General features: G+C 36.1%; 1 protein-coding gene across 1 annotated transcript in view; it reads right to left on the reverse strand.

Annotated features, from left to right (window-relative positions):
- The window catches only part of WDR7 (WD repeat domain 7), a 345,210-nt gene that overhangs the window by 281,453 nt on the left and 42,102 nt on the right, over positions 1-21,655 (reverse strand). Inside the window, exons 10-12 of the mRNA XM_021686377.1 lie at positions 19,806-19,950; positions 19,323-19,571; positions 18,342-18,562 (exon numbers count right to left, since the gene is read on the reverse strand). Coding sequence (XP_021542052.1) covers positions 18,342-18,562; positions 19,323-19,571; positions 19,806-19,950 — 615 coding nt within the window. The remainder of the gene's footprint in view (positions 1-18,341; positions 18,563-19,322; positions 19,572-19,805; positions 19,951-21,655) is intronic.

Genomic DNA, 21,655 nt, shown 5'->3' on the forward strand with positions numbered 1-21,655 from the left:
ACCCGCACCACTTCTTGTGACTCTGCTACTTTGACTCACAAGCTCCTCACCTTTAAAATGAGCTAATGCTTAAGTGATGCCACATCCCTCACTAGCTGACTCGCTGGCCCCCAAGTCCACAGTCATCTCACTAGTGTCCACGTGCACTCTTGGCATTCCATTTCAAAGGGGCATGAGTGAGGGGGAAGTCTATTCAACAACAGGTGAATTTTCACCAGTATTCTTTACTATTTTTGGTGCTCTTCAAGCTACAATCTATGGGTCGATCCTAACATCCGAGGGGATACAGAAGTACTGATCACCACTGACCGACACATTCTCTCTGCCAAATGTCTCCAACGGTAGTTTACAACCTAACAGAGAGAGGACTGCAGACATTCATCCCCATTCCTATGAGGAACTTGACCTTCAGGTATCAACTCCCCAGGAGAAGTTTCAACTTTCATCCTCCCATTTATATGCAGGTGGGTAACTTCAAAAATTCAAGAAAATGTGATCCATCCTCAAGAAAAGACTTAAAAAGTCTACATTATGTTATCATGCTTATTAGTCAAAATAAAGGACAAAGCAAATACTAAATAATAGCAAAGGATCTGCTTTTAGCAGACTATGTAATTTTCTGAAGGGAAAAAATAACTGTAATTCAAAAAATTCTAGCTTTTCATTTCCACATGATGCACTCTAACACATACACTTCATAAACATGCTTTGAAGAACAGTCCTGTTCCTCTTTCGTACAGTGCAATAATGATGAAAACAGGCAAATGACACGTCCCACCCACACACATACAAAAAATGTTTGGTCCAAACTAAAACTGATACACCACCCCTGTAAATGAAATCAAGCATCTGAAGAGTTAACTCTAGCTTTACTGTAATAAGCAACAGTCTGGAAATAGCCAAAATAATCAAGACTGAAAACAAAACAAAACAAAAAAATCAATACTGCTAAGCCCAAGAAAGCATAGTTATTAGAGGTACTTAACTCACAAGAAAAGATGGTTCTCTGCTTTTTAAATATGGATTAAAATAAATCTAATTTTTCTTCTTTCAAAAAAATGCTAGTCCAACTCCTGTGAAGAAAACTGGCTTAGAGTGGAAATAGCCCAATACGGTAAAACCTCATTAATTTTGATTCCACTAATTAATTGTGAGTTGATGGTTTACCTTCACAGGCGGTGTGAAAACAAATTAATGGTATAAACAAAGCAAATGTCTAGCCTATTTAAATGTAAAAGGAAAAAAGACCATTCTCAAGCACCACTTTGGTATTAATTTTAATTCAAACAATGAACAGAGTAATGATAAATAATTCTCAGCTGTTAAATGAAAGCACTTAAAAGATTTGCTAAAATGCAATTAACTTGGTTTCTTCTTATCTGTCCTCAAAATTACTAAAGAAGCACTTCTTAAAGAATATTTAATAATGCCTATCTCTGATTTAGACCCAGCTTCCCCACAAATGAGTTGAATTACCACAATTCCTTTATTATTAAATTATTAAATTCCAGGGATCTTGGTTATTGAACATCTATATCACCTACAATGACTGATTCCATAATTTGATTAATTCCATTCTACTTTACTTTGTTCCATTTCAACCTGGAAAAGACACCTAAATGTGACTTAACATGAAGGACACTGTAACGGGATAATGCATAACACATTTAAATTGTGTGATTAAAATAATACTACAAAAAATGTGAAACTCATGCATTTATGCTACTAACTTTGATTACACACCCATTCATTAAAAAAACTTTGTAAAAGGGGCGCCAGGGTGGCTCAGGCGTTAAGCATCTGCCTTCAGCTCAGGTCATGATCCCGGGGTCCTGGGATCGAGCCCCGCGTCGGGCTCCCTGCTCAGCAGGAAGCCTGCTTCTCCCTCTCCCACTCCCCCTGCTTGTGTTCCCTCTCTCGCTGTGTCTCTTTCTGTCGAATAAATAAATAAAATCTTTAAAAAAAAAAAACAAAAAACTTCGTAATGTATTCCCATTGTAGGTATATTTACAAATTATGTATGTACTTCTGTGCCAATATATCATGTACATTGTAAAACATGCACAAAAATATGTCTTAAAAGAATGACTTGGGGCGCCTGGGTGGCTCAGTTGGTTAAGCGACTGCCTTCGGCTCAGGTCATGATCCTGGAGTCCCGGGATCGAGTCCCGCATCGGGCTCCCTGCTTGGCAGGGAGTCTGCTTCTCCCTCTGACCCTCCTCCCTCTCATGCTCTGTCTCTCATTCTCTCCGTCTCAAATAAATAAATAAAATCTTAATAAAAAAAAAAAAAAAAAAAAAAAAGGAATGACTTGGAGGGACGCCTGGGTGGCTTAGGTGGTTAAGCGTCTGCTTTTGCCTCAGGTCATGATCTCGGGGTCCTGGGATTGAGCCTGCCAGCGGGCTCCCTGCCTGCTTCTCCCTCTCCCTCTGCCCCTCCCCACTGCTCATGCTCTCTCAAATAAACAGAATCTTTAAAAAATATATTAAAAAAAAAAAAAAAGAATGACTCGGGGCGCCTGAGTGGCTCAGTCGGTTAAGCATCTGACTTTGGCTCAGGCGCGATCTCAGGGTCCTGGGACTGAGCCCCACATCCGTGTAAGGGCTCCTCACTCCATGGGGAGTCTGCCTGTCCCTCTACCCCCCCCACTAGCCCCCCGCTTGTGGTCTTGCTCACTCTCAAAAAAAATAAATAAATAAAATTTAAAAAAATAAAAAATAAAAAGGAATGACTCAAAGTTTAAATAAATTTGAGATGAAAGGAAACACCTTCTTAAATGTCTTACTAATGTTAATAGCGCTAGCCAACACCTCAAAGCTGTATAGCTTTAGAAAGATTTCACTGCTAATGATTGTTGGATGTAAATACGTATTTTATATAATCATACATTTTTTGGCTGCCTTCCTGCCAGATGGACCAAATGATCATTGCCTTAAACCATAATGTAGCTGCTGAAAAGATATTTTTCATTGGAAATCTGTTCCATCATCATTTTCTCTGCCCCTTTTGTGGTGGCGGGTGAGGCACCAGACAACAAGCACATTGGGCGAGAGCCATGCTGTGCCTCCTCGCGGCGGCAGGTCTGCCCTTCCCCAGGTCAGTCGTAACCACAGAACGTAAGAAACAAATGAGACACCAGTGTCCTACCATCTACTTCATGTTCATAGGCTCAGTTTCTTAAGGTTAAAAAAAGGACATAAGCAGGAGCTTTCTTATTTATTCCCCCATTCCAATTAACTGTCTCACAGATTATACTTCCCCAACCACTACTACCGACTGACTTAAAGAGTGTAACTCATGAATACTATGTAAAATTTTGTATTGTTATGGAACCCAGAATTTGTATAGCATGGATTGAGCATCCTATCAACTTGGCCAGTACTTTGTAAGTGAAAATTATTCAACTTCATGTTCCAAATATGATTAATTCTGCCCTAGAAGCAATATGCACCAATGACATCAAAAGCTAATTTAAAAGCAAAGGCTAACAACAATAAACAATAGAATATTAAACAATAAATAGAATATTAAATAAAAACTGTATTTTTATTTGATGAAAAAATTAAGATAACTGGGCAAGGAGAAGAAGGGAGATACTGGACCAAAACATATATATTCTAGGGCGAATTTTTCTTTCTAGATAATTCTGATCCTGAACCAAACAGAGTCTCATTGACTTTGCCAGTAAATAATCCTCACAGTACATTACTGCTGAGCAGCAGAATGCCACAAACTATCATAGAATCTGATAGAGTCAAAATACACCACCTAGGTCATCCAGCCTGACCTTACGCATTTTACAAGACTTCATTTTAAACCATTCCCAGAAACCTCTTATGTAACCTGTTCCTAAACATCTGCCATGAATTACAGAAATCAGAGACAGCTAGTTTATCCCTTCCACTAGCTCTCTGGGGAGATGATTCTGCTTTCCAACAGTTCCCAATATAAATTACATAAATACATTTTTCCTACTTTTGCTAATTTGTTTTCTAAAATAAATTCTTTTTCTTCATATCATTTCAGGGGCAATCTCTTAACTGCCCCCAAACAATTTTTCTCTTTAAGTATTCTCTAAATATATGATCACTAACTACTGTCTTTTCTTTTAAATATGCCCATATCATTAGACAAGCTATAAATGACCAGCTTCTTTCAGTCATAAATCAGTCTCGCTATTCTCTTAATCATTATTTCTTGTACTTCCCAGAACTCTTTCTATGGAACATAAATGTGCAGTTAAGATGCATCATTTATCACTTTTAAATATTCTACCTGAAGGGAAAAAAGAGCCTAGGAATATTAATTTCATTTCCAACATTTTCATGAAACTAGCTTTAAAATTTTTTTCAGACCTCCATAGCTCATCCTTTTTTTTTTTTTTTTTTTTTAAGGAAAACGAAAGGTAGAGAGCTATTTCTTTAATAGCTGTTTTAGAAAAGAAGACCATGGAGTCCAACCAAACCACTGACTAACCTTCTAATTGGTTATGTTCTATATGAACACAAGACTTTTAGAAACAAGTTTTAATATCCTCATTCATTCACTATATATAAAAGATAATAAATAGAAGACTAATTAGAATTCCATCTTTCTTCAACTGCTTATTAATTAAACAGCAAAAAAAAAATATGAAGAATTTAATGTAAGACAGGTGCCTCGGTGGCTCAGTGGGTTAAACGTCTGACTTGATTTTGGCTTAGGTCAAGATCTCAGGATCATGAGATCGAGCCCTACGTCGGGCTCCATGCTGTGCGTGGAGCCTGCTTAAGATTCTCTCTCTCCCTCTCCCCCTCTCTAAAAAAAAAAAAAAAAAGTCCATCAGCCTTCTTTCCTCACCCCACAAATTTCTGATGAAGTATTCGATATTTGTTCTTAATCCAGCCATTGTTTTCTAATCAAATTTCATCACATTTCTGGATGAAGAAAGATTCCAAGCTTCAAAAATATGAAAGAAGCTACATAGAAAAAGGATAGATTTTGTAAGAACAGGAGAAAATTTCAACAATAGAAAGCACATATGCTTAACATTTCCATTAAGTTAAGGACTCATACAAGCACTAAAATCCCCAAGAAAAACAAATAAGCAAGGGACAAAAAATGTCTCAAAAAAAAAAATCACTAAAATCTTCATAGAAAAATTTCAGTATCTCTGGTAATCAAAGAAATGCAAATTCAAACAGTAAGACACTCTTTCCATCTATCAATTTAGCCAAAGATTTTAGAAATTGTAATAGCGAACAACCAACATTTATTGGGTTCTTACTTTGTGCTGGGTATTATTCCAAATACTTGGCTAAATTCCAAATGTTATAATTCATTAGAGTCTCACAACAACCCTCTGAGGTAGATATAATTATTATGTCCACTTTCAGATGTGGCAACTGAGGCATGGAAGTAAATACAAACTGCTTGTGTTGGCAAGGGGCAAAGAAACAGGCACTGAGGGTAGACAATAATTTGCTTCTATACCCCAGTCATCTTAAAAATGTTAATTCCTATTACACAAAAATTCTGAGGTTCTAATCTTAAAAAATTCATGGACTCTATCCAAGGGAATAATTATAAAATTTTTAACTTAAAAAGATAGTAAATATCGTATTGTATAATACAGACATTCAAATTAGGAACAATCCACAAATCCAAAGTAGGAGAGTTGCTAGGTAAATATGGTATGCTCACATAAATATGGTATGTTTTACAATCATTAAAAATTACTTTCATGAATAAGTAGAACTTGGAAAAGTATTTGTTATGATATTAAATGAAGATGCAATGTGCTCAGATAACTATATCTACAATATAATCACAAATATACAGTAAGTGGATTTTAAAGGCCACAGGAAAGGTATCAAAATGTTAACTGTGGTTCTCTTACATGTACAAGGATAACAGGTGATCTTTTACCTTCTTAGCTATCTCTTCTGTCAAACATTTTCACAGTGTGTTATGTGTTAAACTTATAAAATTGCAGTTAAAACATGTTTTTTAAAAGCAAATAATTTGTTATAAATAAGAGGAGGCAAAAGGAGTTTAAAACTAAGAAACTCCAGAGCTGAATAATCAAAGATGAAAACTAAAGGGTATGTACAAGAGAAGTGAGCAACGCACAGTTCTCTAAAGGAAAAGTACAATACGGGAATTCGAAAGAATGGCTGTGTTTTGTTCTACAAAGTGAAAGGTAAATACTCAATAAATTAGTAATTTAAAAGTAAGTACGCATCAAAGTCATATACTTACGTAAATCAATGATGAAAAGGATAGTCAAAATTTGGAGAAATACAATTATTTTAAATACATAATGACATCTACTAGGAGGCAGTACACACAGTGGATAAGCTTAGGCCACCAAGTTGGACTACTTAGGACCAAATTCCAGCTCTGCCACCTGCTAACTGTGTGACTGTGAGAAGTTATTTAACCTCTCTGACCCTCATTTCTCTGTATAATGTGGTTAAGAGCAATAACCACACCTCACGGAATTACTGTGTGAATTAAATGAAATGTACTCAAAGAAATTAGCACAGTGACTAACATATCATGCATACAAAAGATAATAGTAGCTAATATTATTTTTACCATTATTATGTCATTATACACCATAAATTCTACCTTTTAAAATGTAATTATATTTATTTTCTGAAGGAGTTGCCAATGTTTAGGTACCCACCAAGAAATATGAAGATATTTATAATTCTTCAATACATTAGTTTTCCTTTTCAGTATTTTCTGCTCACATTAATATCTCTGCTTTAATCTGAATAGTTCCACCCACATAATCATCACTAGCACACAAATATTACCTTAAAATTATATTAATAAAGTTTTTAGCACTTTTAACAATATAAGTCAATAAAAGTATTCAATCTAACAACTCAGTGTGACCACCTTCCACTGTTCCTGAATATTTCCTCACATTGCTTTTCCACTGAATTTACTTTATAATTTTTCACTTCATGCCTTTAAAATGTTAAAATGCTTTCTTTAATTACACTTACATATTTATGGGTCTTAGAGATGGAGACAGTCAAATCTGCAGACTGAATATAATCAAAGTTCTTTTTAAAGAACTTGAAAGTGCCCTTTTCCCCTCTCCGCACCCAAACCCACACCCAAACCTTGGGTTACACACGTTCAAGAATTAAAGTCTTCTGTCACAAAGGGCCCACTTTCTCAGAGGGCACTGACTTATGACTCCAAGTGGCTACTGGTCCTGCCCTTCCATTTTCTGCTGTCTCACTTAGAAAGGTGAAAGGCACTATCTATCTGACCCAGTGACTTTGAATCTGCCTGCTTGGCCTCAACTTATTTACCCCGATTTCACCTGTATCCTTACAAGAAATAAACATCGAATTTATACCTCTGATGTAACTGTGAAATATCTTTTTTACCTTCTCATGAAAATAAATGGATTAATAGATACTGACCCCATTTTTGCAGCTGGAGATACTGAAAGAATATGTGTATCTCCTAGCAGTAAACTACTAGAACATACAACGTCTTTGTTTAACAAGGATGCTGGCTTGCTTTTTAAGTCTGTATCATAGAACATTAGAGAAATCTAAGCTTCAGTGTCCACAATTCAGCAAGAAAGTTGTGCCTAGCCAACCATTTATGCCTAAGAAAAGCAGTAAGCAGGGTCAAACTTCCCCCTTGATCATCTGGGGTCAGGCTGCCAAAGGCTTTGCAAGGGTAATAGTCATACCCTTCTGTAATCTGCCCATAAATTTCCATTAGAAATGACACAGTTGGGGCCACTCAGACAAGTAAAAATGCCAATGTTCAGGCAGTGAGCAGGCCAAGCACAATACTCAAGAGTATGATTTCTAGGAAATTAGTTGCTGATATCCTGAAAGCTGTCTCATGCAATAAAAATATGCACAGTTAGACTGAGAAAGGGAATGCATCCCTAATTTGGGCAGATTCTAAAACCACCTGGACATAGTTGGGAAACAAGGAAATAAAAAGCAGTTCCGGACATAGGAACAAAGTGTATCTATAATAAAGTCATTCCAAAGCTGAAAATGAATGAATGCATTCCCCGGAGTTAGACCTTTATCACCCAAATGAGAATGTAAGTAACTGCAAATAGAAATAATAAAACGGAGTGCCTAGGTGGCTCAGTCTGTAAGCGTCTACCTATGGCTCATATCATGATCCCAGGGTTTTGGGGTCAAGTCCCAAGTCAAGCTCCCTGCTCAGCGAGGAGTCTGCTTCTCCCTCTCCCTCTGCCCTCCCCCGCCCCTGCTCGTGCACACTCTTTCTCTCAAATAAATAAAATCTTGAAATAATAATAATAATAATACAATAATAATGATTTAATGAATTCCTATCATAGGCTGGGCATTACCTCCAAACTTTAAACTAACACGTTACAAAAAGTAAAGTGCTAGAACTTGCTAGAGTTCCACAGTGCCTTCTAAAGTCACCCCAAAATGTGGACACAGACCCAGGTCTGTTTGGTTCTAAAGGTCCTGCTCTCCCTGATATGAACAACCAGGGGTTCACTGTTGTAGGCTTCACATGCCAAAAGCATAAAGTTTTCTCCAGCTCCTTTGAAAGTCTTCACCAATGTCTAAGAAAAAACACTGATTATGACTAACAAAAAAATTATTGTACATTAACTGGCATTTTTTGTTATTTTTAGTATACATTCTTCCTTTCTAATCTTGTATCATTCCATTTTCATTCCACTTTACTTTTTTGTCCAAACTTTCTTTGGAAGAATATCATGAATAGTTTACTTTTCAGGACAGTTTCATATTTTATTATCTTGTTTCTTCCAAATACCCTTCCTAAGTAGGATAAAATAAAGTGCCAAAATGGTCTCGCATACAACTAGCTTGTAGCACATACAAAACCATTACTCTGATCTCTTGGTCATTTTTTTCAAAGTAATGTACAAATATGTCACCTTCCTGCCAGTTTTTGCCATAGACAGATCCAACAGGTACTAATAACAACAGCAGGTACCAACAACAACAACTTAAGGGCTAAAGACTCCTCCACCGGACATACACTAAGTACATCTGCAAACAGAGCTTGTTCACATACCATATGATTTTATACACACCCATAAAGCTAATATATTCAAATGCCATAGATATCACCCTTTTTGAAAGTCTTCCAAAACCACAGCTGCCCTACTAAGTGCCTGTTCTAGAACCTCCCTGAGGGACTCGTACTTAGGGCAGTCCTGAAAAGGTGCTTCATAACATTTTACTCTGCTGCTTTATACCTACCGTTTGCTAGTCTGACTCCCTCATTAGATGAAATTCTATCAGATAGGGACGATATCTTGTCAACTACCAAATGCCTAGTTTTTCTTGTTTTGTTTTTTTTTTTAAGATTTTATTTATTTTGACAGAGAGAGACACAGCGAGAGAGGGAACACAAGCAGGGGGAGTGCAGAGGGAGAAGCAGGCTTCCGGCAGAGCAGGGAGCCTGATGCGGGGCTCGATCCCAGAACCCTGGGATCATGACGTGAGCCGAAGGCAGACGACCAATGACTGAGCTACCCAGGCACCCCCCAGTTGCCTAGTTCTTGAAGGTACCTCGAATATGGCAGGCTCTCAGATATTTGCTGAATGAATGACTATTCAAAAATACACTGCACCTAACTGATCAGTCACCTTAAAGAGTCATTATTATTTTCTAACAATTTCTGCCATCTTAAGATAAATTTTAACTCATTTTAAAATTGCTTTAAGATTAAGTTACTCAAGAAAAATTACTCTTTATGTCATACTATCTCTTCAGCTCAAAATAAAAAGTCAAATTAATCAACCACTTCATTCACAAAGTTCAGCACCAAATGACTTCTATTATTAAAACTAAACTTCGTGCCCAATATAATCTTCTCTATTCCCAAGGATATGACTTCAGAGCTAAAAAAGCCTTTCCAAGACAGAAGAATATCTAAATTTCTAAAGTGTTTGGCACAATATAAACATAGCCTGAAGAGAGGGATGCAATCTTTCTCATTACTATCAAAGGGACCACACACTGACAGTCTCTTGGTATTATTACTGATTTTCTCAGCTTCCTACACAAGACACAGGGTATACTATGATATCTGAATACATAAACACTATTCATAGCAGGAAAAATTAATTATTTATCTTGAATAAAATGATAGTAGTAAAAATTTGGAAAACATGGAATTATAAAGAATACAACGTAAGCCAATCAGAATGAACAGCCAATACAGTATTGATATAGTAATGCATTTGTGCTTTCAAAATGAAAACTGGTGCTATTCACTTATACATACTCTGCATACAGCTACTTAAAAGCCCGAATATTAGCAAGGCTTAAAAGAGTATAAGGATGATGGAGAATTATGAGGGTAAATAGGTGGTAAAAACCTATCCCTAAGCTTTTAAAGGATAATTTAGCAATACCTACTCAAAAGACTTTAAAAATCAATATGCCCTTTTATACAGAAATTCCACATCTACAAATTTATCTTAAGAAATCATTTCAGATGTGCAAAAATATTTAGGTATACTAATTGTATTTTCACTGTTGACAAGAGAAAAAAATTTTTAAGCAACATTGTAAATTTTTTTTTTTTAAAGATTTATTTATTTGACAGAGAGAGACAGAGCAAGAGAGGGAACACAAGCAGGGGGAGTGGGACGGGGAGAAGCAGGTTTCCTGCTGAGAAGGGAGCCCCATGCGGGGCTCAGTCCCAGCACCCTGGGATCATCACCTGAGCCGAAGGCAGACGCTTAACGACTGAGCCACCCAGGCGCCCCAACATTCTAAAATTTCTGATAAAATTAAATAAGTTAACCAAATATCATTAAAAATGATGTTGGAATACACTTAGGGACACAGAAAGATGACCAGAACATCTTTAGATAATATCTGTGTTCTCTAAAGATAAACTCAAAATGGATGAAAGACCTAAATGTGAGACAGGAATCCATCAAAATCCTAGAGGAGAACACAGCAACCCTTTCGACCTCGGCCATAGCAACTTCTTGCTAGATACATCTCCAAAGGCAAGGGAAACAAAAGCAAAAATGAACTACTGGGACTTCAAGACAAAAAGCTTCTGCACGGCAAAGGAAATAGTCAACAAAACTAAAACGCAACCTACAGAATGGGAGAAGATATTCGCAAACAACCTATCAGATAAAGGGCTAGTATCCAAGATCTATAAAGAACTTATCAAACTCAACACCAAAAAACAAAGAATCCAGTCAAGAAATGGGCAGAAGACATGAACGGACATTTCTCCAAAGAAGACATACAGATGGCCAATAGACACATGAAAAAATGTTCCACGTCACTTGGCCTCAGGGAAATACAAATCAAAACCACAATGAGATACCACCTCACACCAGTCAGAATGGCTAAAATTAACATGACTGGAAACAACAAATGTTGGCGAGGATGCAGAGAAAGGGGAACCCTCTTACACTGTTGGTGGGGATTCAAGCTGGTACAGCTACTCTGGAAAACGTATGGAGGTTACTCAAGAAGTTAAAAATAGAGCTTCCCAATGACCCAGCAATTGCACTACTAGGTATTTACCCCAAAGATACAGATGTAGTGATCCCAAGAGGCACCTGCATCCCAATGCTCATAGCAGCAATGTCCACAATAGCCAAACTGTGGATAGAGCTGAGATGTCCATCGACAGATGAATGGATAAAAAGATGTGTGTATATATATACAATGGAATATTACTCAGCCATCAAAAAGGATGAATGCTTACCATTTACATCAACATGGATGGAACTGGAGGGTATTATGCTGAGTGAAATAAGTCAAACAGAGAAAGACAATTACCATATGTTTTCACTCCTACGTGGAATATAAGAAACAGCACAGAGGATCATAGGGGAAGAGAGGGAAAACAGAATAGGAAGTCATCAGAGAAGGAGAAAAACCATGAGAGACTCTTTTTTTTTTTTTTCCATGAGAGACTCTTAACTCTAGGAAACAAACTGAGGGTTGCTGGAGGGGAGGTAGGAGGAGGGGTGGGTAATTGGGTGATGGGCATGAAGGAGGGCACGTGATGTGATGAACACTGGGTGTTATACGCAACTGATGAATAACTGAACACTACATCTGAAACTAATGATATACTATATGTTGGTTAATTGAATTTAAATTAAATTTAAAAATGTGTTCTCTATAACAATTATTTAATTAAAAAAAGTAAAAATTAATTTCAAAAAGAGAGTGAATACATAAAAACATGAAAATGGTCTCAAAATCTAAGAATTAAATATTAAAGGAAAAAAGACTGTTACAGAACATTATGTGCATTGTGATCCATTTTAGAAAAATGTTAGTTCTGCTTCCTGGTTCTGCTTGATGTGTACTACCAAAGTTTATTCTGCTTGGCTTTGGAGACCATATCATAATTATAAACACTGCTTTTTAAATGTAACACTCAAATTAGTAACGAAAGTCCAAATTCAAAAAGATGAGGTAAGAGCTAATTCAGGCAAAAACTTCAGGTACTTTTTAAAAAAGGACAATATATTAAAAAGAAACCTAATTTGTTAATCGTTCTCAATGGCTTTGAACATCAGCTATGCTAGCATACGTATAGCCACATCCATCACTCACGTTATCATATCTCTGTCTCTAAGAGCTGGGGATTTAACACTGTCAAGTGAAGGCACACACAGGTTAGATACCTGGCATTCCTGTTTTCACAAACCCATGCTGCCCCCTTCTGGATACTTTTGGAGATTATATGATAATACAAGTTTATTAAGATAAAATAAATGAAAACTAATCGTATTTTAAGTAATCTATTAAAGAAATTAGTCTATATGCTCATATAAAGAAATATATATATATTACTGGTACTAAATTTATTTGGAAACATTTTCCAAAAATTCCGTTTTGAATAAAGTTCTACTAGCAGCACACAGCTGATAGTCCAGTCATCCATGCCAATGAGGGAAATAAATATAAATATATACTGGGGCGCCTGGGTGGCTCAGTTGTTAAGCATCTGCCTTCGGCTCAGGTCATGATCCCAGGGTCCTGGGATCGAGCCCTGCATCGGGCTCCCTGCTCCGCGGGAAGCCTGCTTCTCCCTCTCCCACTCCTCTGCTTGTGTTCCTGCTCTTGCTATCTCTCTCTCTGTTAAATAAATAAATAAAATCTTTAAAAATATATATATATATAAATATATATTTATTAAAAGTAAATAAAACATAAAAATTAACAAAGTCACTTTTTTTGTTCCCTTCCATATGAATTCCCCCCCACTCCCAAAGCAAAGCAGAATGTGAATGTGGTACTTCTCTTTCCAGTTCAATTTTAATAATTTTACTACCTATGCATGCATCCATAAATACACAGTATGGACTTGTGTGCTTTTTAAATGTAAACAGACGGTGTCTTATTGTGTCACACACACAAAAGCTCCATGTCACAGGCTGTACTTCTAAATGCAGCCCCCTGCGGCACGTACAGGTCAACGAGGAAATGTGGATAGTTCCATGCAAAGACATTGGTACCATTCTACAGGTAAGAAATATTCCACTGGGTCACTAGAGTTATTTTTTAATTTCTGCATTTTCATGCCTGTCAATAATCTCTGTCTGGTTTATTAGGGAAAATGTTTTTTAAAGCATTCCTGACATTTTAAAATTATTAGTCTTTTTTTCAAAGTCTAGTTTCTCTCTCTGAAATTAAAATATGTGGAAATAAAGAAAATGTTCCTGGATCTTGGAGAGTGGAATCCTTCATAATGGAAGCTATTGTGAAAAAAAGAATGATGAATAAGAGGGGAAGCTGACAGGGAGGTGAAGGGAAGAGGTCAGATCATCCTCAACTGGAACTACTAATCCTAATGCCAGAGACTTGGAGGCAGTTTCCTGCTGCAGCACTCCAGAAGCCTTAAGAAATCTGCCTTCCCTTTCAAGAGCGCTCTTCTGCAAACTGCCCGGAGATCTGGTGCAGGCTTTGGCCTCCCCTAGCCTACAGTTCAGATTTTGGAAATGCACCAAAGCCTAACTCCCGACAGCTACCCAAACTGTAGAGAGCATTCTATCTCTAACCATTCTACATTGCTTAAATTTCTCAGTTATTAGAATAAGACTCAGCTAAAGTGCTACATTTCTAAAGTATTAAAACATTCTAGCATTGAAAATCTCTGAAGGATTCCAAGATATTGCACACCAGGTTAAGGGAACCACACAGTTGGAGAACAGGGAAGGGAGACTTGCTTTTCACTAATGAGATTTAATACCTTTTGCATTTTGTATACCTATTTATGAAATAATTTTAACACTACAGTAAGCCATATTGTCAGATGAAAAGTTAAAAAACTCAAAATTTTAGCAAGCCTATTTTTAAAACAGATTTTCCTAAAAAGTCTTCTTTGAGTATTTAAAGTGGCAATTTATTTTTTTAGTAATAATATAAGGGTTCCACTTTAAATTTGAATCCTATTAAAACTGCCTGAGAGTTTTAACTTCTGAATAGCAATACACAAAGTGAAAACCCACTCTTTTAAAAACAATAAACACAACTTGGAATGACAAAAATGGTATAGAATTGTACACTATGTTGTATAATTCAGATTATTTAAGTCATTTTACTTCAGTTTCCTGAAGACATGTATGTGGAGTTGTGAAGGAGCACACCATCTGCCTCAGAGCTGCCTGCAGCATCCTTCTACCTACAGATAGGATCTCATTCCTTCTTCATTGTCTCCTTACGCTAAGGCACGAGGATTCGCTTAGTAGTTAAAACCTGTATGTTGGTAAACACAAAATGACTACAAAATAAAGGAAAAATCATCAACCTCATACATTCTTGATTATAATTTAAGTAAATTTTAAAACACAACTAATATTCCTCTGTTTTAGGACACTTTTTCCTGAAAAAAAAAAAAATTGCAAGAAGGCAAAACTCAACTTTCTGATTCTACCTAAGATAAAAACCAAAACTCTATTCTAATCAAAAAAGCAGATGACGAACTCCTCAATATTTATTTTTTTTTAAGATTTTTTATTTGTTTATTTGACAGAGAGAAAGCGAGAGAGAGAGAGAGAGAGAGACAGAGAGAGAGACAGAGAGCAAGCACAGCAGGGGGAATGGCAGGCAGGGGAGAAGCAGGTTCCCCACTGAGCAAGGAGCCTGATGTGGGGCTCAATCCCAGGACCCCGGGATCATGACCTGAGCCGAAGGCAGCCACTCAACCAAGTGAGCCACCCAGGCGCCCCTCAGTATTTATCTTTAATCACTATGTTTGGTAAATACTTATAATCTTCCAATGATCAGATCACAATTTAAAAAATATTTTCTGCTAAAAGAAAATGACACTAGATCAATTTATGAAAGGGACAACACAAGCACTGGACCCTTCATATGTCATTAACTCTAACCTCAGCAAGACAGTCATTTGCTAAACATTTAACAAATATCAAATTCTTAGCTTTTTATTAATCATTTAGGCTCTCTGACCTTTCGACACATTAGTTGATGCCCCTAAAACCACCAGCTAAATGAAAAGATTATTAACCAGGCAGTCACTACTTGTTAAATTATCACAAAGATAAAAGCAAGTTTGTTTTAATTGGTACTTTTTTTTTTTTTGCAAGACAGTGAGAGAGAGCAAGTGAGCACAAGTGGGGGAAGGAGAGAAAGAGAAGTAGACTCACCGCTGAGCAGGGAGTCTGATGTGGGACTTGATCCCAGGACCGTGGGATCATGACCTGAGCCAAAGGCAGATGCTTAACCGACTGAGCCACCCATATTTTTGAATGTAGTTAAAAACAAGAGAATTTCTATCATTAAGTCTATAAGTAAATTATAAGTCATACATTATTTTCCAAGTACCAGATTTCCTTGTCTGTGTCTTTCTTCCTCCTATTAGCCAGGCAACTAGCACCTGGGCCAGCCCCTTGTCTAGTCAGAAGCCCATTCCCTATGTAGCTGCACATGTCTACTAAATCCTTTTTTACTCAATTAAAATCAGTTCTAAATGCAACTGGTCAAAAAAAATTTATTATATTATATATCCACTTTAAAGATTTTATTTATTTGACAGAGAGAAAGACTGCACAAGCAAGGGGAATGGCAGGCAGAGGTAGAGGGAGAAGCAGACTTCCCACTCAGTGGGGAGCCTGATGTGCAGCTCGATCCCAGGACCCTGAGATCATGACCTGAGCCGAAGGCAGGCATTTAACCTACTGAACCACCCAGGTGCCCCTCTACTTGAAGTTTTTATTTTATTTTATTTTTTAAAGGTTTTATTTATTCATAAGAGACAGAGAGAGAGAGGCAGAGGGAGAAGCAGGCTCCCCGCTGAGCAGGGAGCCCGATGCGGGACTCGATCCCAGGACCCTGGGATCATGACCTGAGCTGAAGGCAGACGCTTAACCATCTGAGCCACCCAGGCGTCCTCTACTTGAAGTTGTTTTTTTTTTTTTTTTTTTAAAGATTTTATTTATTTATTTGAGAGAGAGAATGAGAGACAGAGAGCATGAGAGGGAGGAGGGTCAGAGGGAGAAGCAGACTCCCCGCCGAGCAGGGAGCCCGATACGGGACTCGATCCTGGGACTCCAGGATCATGACCTGAGCCGAAGGCAGTCGCTTAACCAACTGAGCCACCCAGGCGCCCCACTCTACTTGAAGTTTTTAAAAAAGAAACCAAAGAATGCTCTCACACAAACATACAAGCTAAAAAAAGTATATATTAATGTAGGTTCAAACAGAAAACATGATCTTATGTAAACCACTCCAAACTTTACTTTTAGTCATATTTATAATTTAAAATATATATTTCTCTAATATTTTATATAACAACAAAAATCTGGGATAAAAATTCTCATGTTTCACTATAGGGCATAACTACTGTAAAATGAAGTTTAGGACAGGTTGTAACAGCGCTATAACTCACAAGTGCAATTATGATGATATGTTTCACTAAAATAGACATAAGATTGGTTGTTAAAATAAACATATAGCAACTGTTTACAGTGATGGAGATAAGAAACTAACAACCAATTTGAAAAGAAAGGAAAAGGCAGGAATAAGAAAGAAGAGAATGATTAAGAACCTGAATTTGGGAGCACCCAGGTAGCTCAATTAGTTAAGCAGCCGCTCTGGATTTCGACTCTTGATTTCGGCTCAGGTCATGATCTCAGGGTCCTGGGATCCAGCCCCACATCCAGCTCCACGCTCAGTGGGAAGTCTGCTTGAGGATTCTCTCTTCCCTCTCCCTCTGCCCCTCCCGCCACTCCAGCTCTCACTCCCTCTCTCAAATAAATAAACAAACAAACAAATAAATCTTTAAAAACAAAAAAAAATTTCAAGTCTGGCAGGAAAAAAAAAGACAACTGGCAGTAGGACCTCCTACAACACCACCAATATCAAATCAAACAAAATCTAGCTCTGGCAGAACATAGCAGATAAAATACATTATCAGGAAGATTAAGCAAGCAAGCAGAAAGACAAGGAAAATTTCTTGGGTTTTGAAATGAAACACCTTGTGAACACTGCATCAGATATACAAGTAAAATGTTTTTCCATTTCAGTAAGACCATAACTTGTGAAGTTGAAGGGATTTTGATAAACATGAAACCTGTGTATAAGACAACAGTGTGTGCGTGTTAGTATGCACATGCACACATATGTGAATGCTGGGACATAGTGATTGTGCACACAAAAGTGGCTAATCACAAGAAAAAGTTCATGATTAACAAACAGTAAAAGAAATTATGAAGAAAAAATTATGGGTCTGTTATTTAGCAGTCCTAAAGCCTCCTCAAGCCTCATATTCCTAAATTGGCTTTTTGATATCACTACACACCCATCAGTAAGAAAGCAATCGGCTTTCACAAAAGTATGTACAAAATTTTCCAAAATCATTACCAGCGACTGTTATACTTTCCCTTGTTGCAATAAGTGTTTATTTAAAAAACAAACACTATTAATAAGTGTTGATAAGTATTTTGCCTCTACCAAAGTATACATTCACTATCTTTTTGCTCAGATAAAGCTGAAAATAATGAGACTGCAGAATATCTTTGTGAATATTTAAACTACTTTAAAACGGAAAATTGAAACTTTGATAAACATATTCTAAACTGCTACTATGTTTCAGAGACAAGCCATACTATTTAGAAGCAAGTAACAGGAAAAAACACGAATGTTCATCTTCTATTTCTGTGCCCAATAGTAAATAATTATAATTTTGCTTAAATATTATATATTAACATTATCTAGTTTTAAAATTGAAAGGGTTTTGTTAATTCTTTTGTCACATTTCCTTTAAGTTACTCTAGATTCTATTCCTGATAGCAATATATCTCAGAGCTACCACAATAAAATAATCTTTATGATCAACTTACACTACAGTTTTCAGGTGGAACTAGAAGCTGAGTAATCTCACCACCATGCACACAGAAGATATGTTTCATTTCTCCAGAAAATATGTCCCAAATTATGACTGAAAAATCCACGCCTCCAGATATCAGATATCTTTGGTCATAACGAGCTGAGACCTGATGAGGATATAGCAAACATGTGACTTTGTTCCGATGACCACGGAGGGTTCTGTGAGGTGGCCAACCTGTGAATAAGGTTTTGGATTTAAAATGGGAAAATTAAAGTCTTACAAAATTTCAACAAATAAAAACAAACATGAACTGTCAGAACAGCTATAAATTTTATCATAGAAAAAACTTCTAATTTTATCTTCTAAAATACTCTGTCCAATACAGTAGCTACTGCAGACTCATATGTGCTGTAAAATACAGAGGAGTTTTCAGAGATTTAGCACAAAAAACTAATGTAACATATCTCATTTGTAATTTTTTATATTGACTGCAATTGCTTTTACATTGTAAAATTCAAATTTTATTCAATTCTACAAGTTGAAAATAGTTTTGCTATATTGGGTTATATAAAACAGATTATTAAAATTGATTTCATCTGCTTCATTTTTACTTTATTAATGTGAATATAGAAAATCACATACTGTTATATATACATATTTCTACTGGACAGCACTGTTCTAAAAGACTGGCAGTATTACTGATAACATGGTAATTACTTAGTAAGCTATAGAGACAACTAATCATAAATGAAACTATTATATATCAAGAGGTAAAATCAGATACTTCTTACATGTAGTCATTACATGGTATATATTCCAATAATGGGTACTAAGTATTCCTTACCTGCACTGGCATTAAATTCTACCAACTCCTAGCACACTAACAACTAAGCTGATTCATTGTACTTGTTACAAACAAAGAGGGCAAATACTGTCAATGTCATGGTTACAGAGTTCTCAAAACATGTCAGACATTGGGAGATCTTCAGTATACCTCTTCGGAGCATGTGTTCCCCTTGCAGCAGCTGTACTATGGCTGTCTGTGTGGCAGGCACAATAATGATGCTTCCATCCTCACGGCCACAAACGAGTCGTCCATGTGCTGGTATGTACACACTTGCGGTTACTTTAAGAGGTTCATTACTACTGGGAATCACACTCAGCTGATCTATAATTCCAGCAGGACAAGGATTCAGCTTATCAAATGCCTCTTGCAAACTAACAGAAGTTGTCATTTTCAGTTCTGTAGAGGTTTTGTTTTGTATTAAAAAAAAAAATTGTCCATGTTAGAAAAAAATTAAACATTAAAATAAATGTACTTACGGTTGATTCAGTAATACATATCAAAGGACTGTCACAAACTATAATTCTAAGAAGAATACAATGACATATGTACATTATGAATTTATTATGCAGTGGTTAGTATTTACGTTGCTAAATTAAAAGAATTAAGAAATTGCTGCACATGATTTATTACTATCTTCTTTACCTTCCTGTTTATCGGGTGTGTCTGATATGTTCCAAATATTCAATCTTCCTGAAGAATCACCTTGAATTAATAGTTTGTGGAGGTGTTCCTTGAATCCATAGAAGAACCGAGTAACAGGAGGACAAATTAGCAACTGCCAAAAGAAAAAAAAAATTGTTCAAATATTTTTAGTTGGTCCTTTATTTTTTATTTTTTAGATACTCTCTACACCCAACATGGGGCTTGAACTCATGATCCTAAGATCAAGAATCGCATGCTCTACCAACTGAGCCAGCCAGGTGCCCCTTAGCTACCTTTTTAATCAAAATATTTTACATATTAACGTTTTTTCAGATAAGGATGTTAAGTACTCTGCCTCAGAACAGAGTAAAAAAAAAAAGTGCTTATAGCATGAGTCTTCAACAATACTTTAATGTAATTTTATAGCATTAATTACATGTCAACTAATATTCAAGTCCAATAAAATACAAATATGCAAAGGAATGAAAACATTTATAGTCTTTCTCTAGAATTAGTATTTATATTCTTTTTCTCTACTTTAGAAAAACCGATTACTCACCACAACAATGCAATTTATTTAACTGTCTCCTATTAAATAATTAATACAAAGATATACCACTCTTTACCAAAAATAAAAGTCTCCACTTTAAAGGTCTAAAGGGGAGAACTAGCTAATCCTAGCTTTCTGCCCATTCCTGATCAGTCACTAGGAGTAGCAGCAAAATTAAACGACCAAGATTGTACAAGTAGAAGACTCCATTTTTTTTAAGCAGTATATTTTCAACTAATAGCATGACATTTTACTTGGTCACATTTACATAAACAATTTGAACATAGCCTGATATGTTAACTATAAACCACTAGGAACAAAAACCATTCATTAGGCTCTTGTGTATACTTTCTTTTAAAACAAATTATTTCTCCGCTTTTATGCCTTCAGTGACATCACTTATTTGAAAATACTAAATAGGGGTGGGCTCATAAAATTATAAAGTTTAGATTATCAATTCACAAATGCCTGAATATTAAAGCATAGAATCTTATCCTGAAAAGCAGAAAAAAATATATTTTAGTTTTAACAATTATAGTTAACAATCTAATTACTGTATTTGGTGTTGTTTCCAAAAAATCACTAGCCTATAGAAACTGTATATATTAAGCATAATCAATTATGTGATTTAACTTAAAGTCGGAAAATTATTGTTGTAACTGATAAATGAATGTTGTCATTCATGTTGTAAATGACATGTTGTAACCGATAAACAGTTTTCTAAAGTAGAGAAAAATGAATGTTGTAACTGATAAACGATATCCCTAATATGGAGAAATCACTACAGCAGCTATAATAACCAATATTCCATATTCCACAGTGTGAATATCCCACACCATATAATACATGTATCTTAACTTAAAACATATTGGGGAGCTGGTATTTTAAAAAACATAGTATGTACTTTGTTTTGCTTTGTTTTATCTATGTTTTTTATATAAGTCATTATCCCTTAGTTTACCTGGAAGTGACTGTTTGGTTGGAGGAGGAGGTGTTCAAGTTAGGAGAATAAAGGATAGGTTATAGAGCATCTTAACTGTACAGAGATGTATAAATTGTGTAAATTCAAAATAGTAAAAAAAGAAATTCCCTTCCCCTCACCATCCCTTCACATAAAGATGGAACAAAAAGTTCAAAATGAAAAAGGTATGCAAACCCAGAATATAAGTAAAGGAAACTTTACTTCCAAAACCAAAGCTTTGTCCTTAATGCTCAAAAAATATAGAGATGAAAATCTAGTACTAAGTGCCATTGCATTTCAATTCTAAATTGATATTAAGTAGGTCTT

This window comes from Neomonachus schauinslandi, chromosome 14 (assembly GCF_002201575.2).
Source record: "Neomonachus schauinslandi chromosome 14, ASM220157v2, whole genome shotgun sequence".
NCBI lineage: Eukaryota > Metazoa > Chordata > Mammalia > Carnivora > Phocidae > Neomonachus > Neomonachus schauinslandi.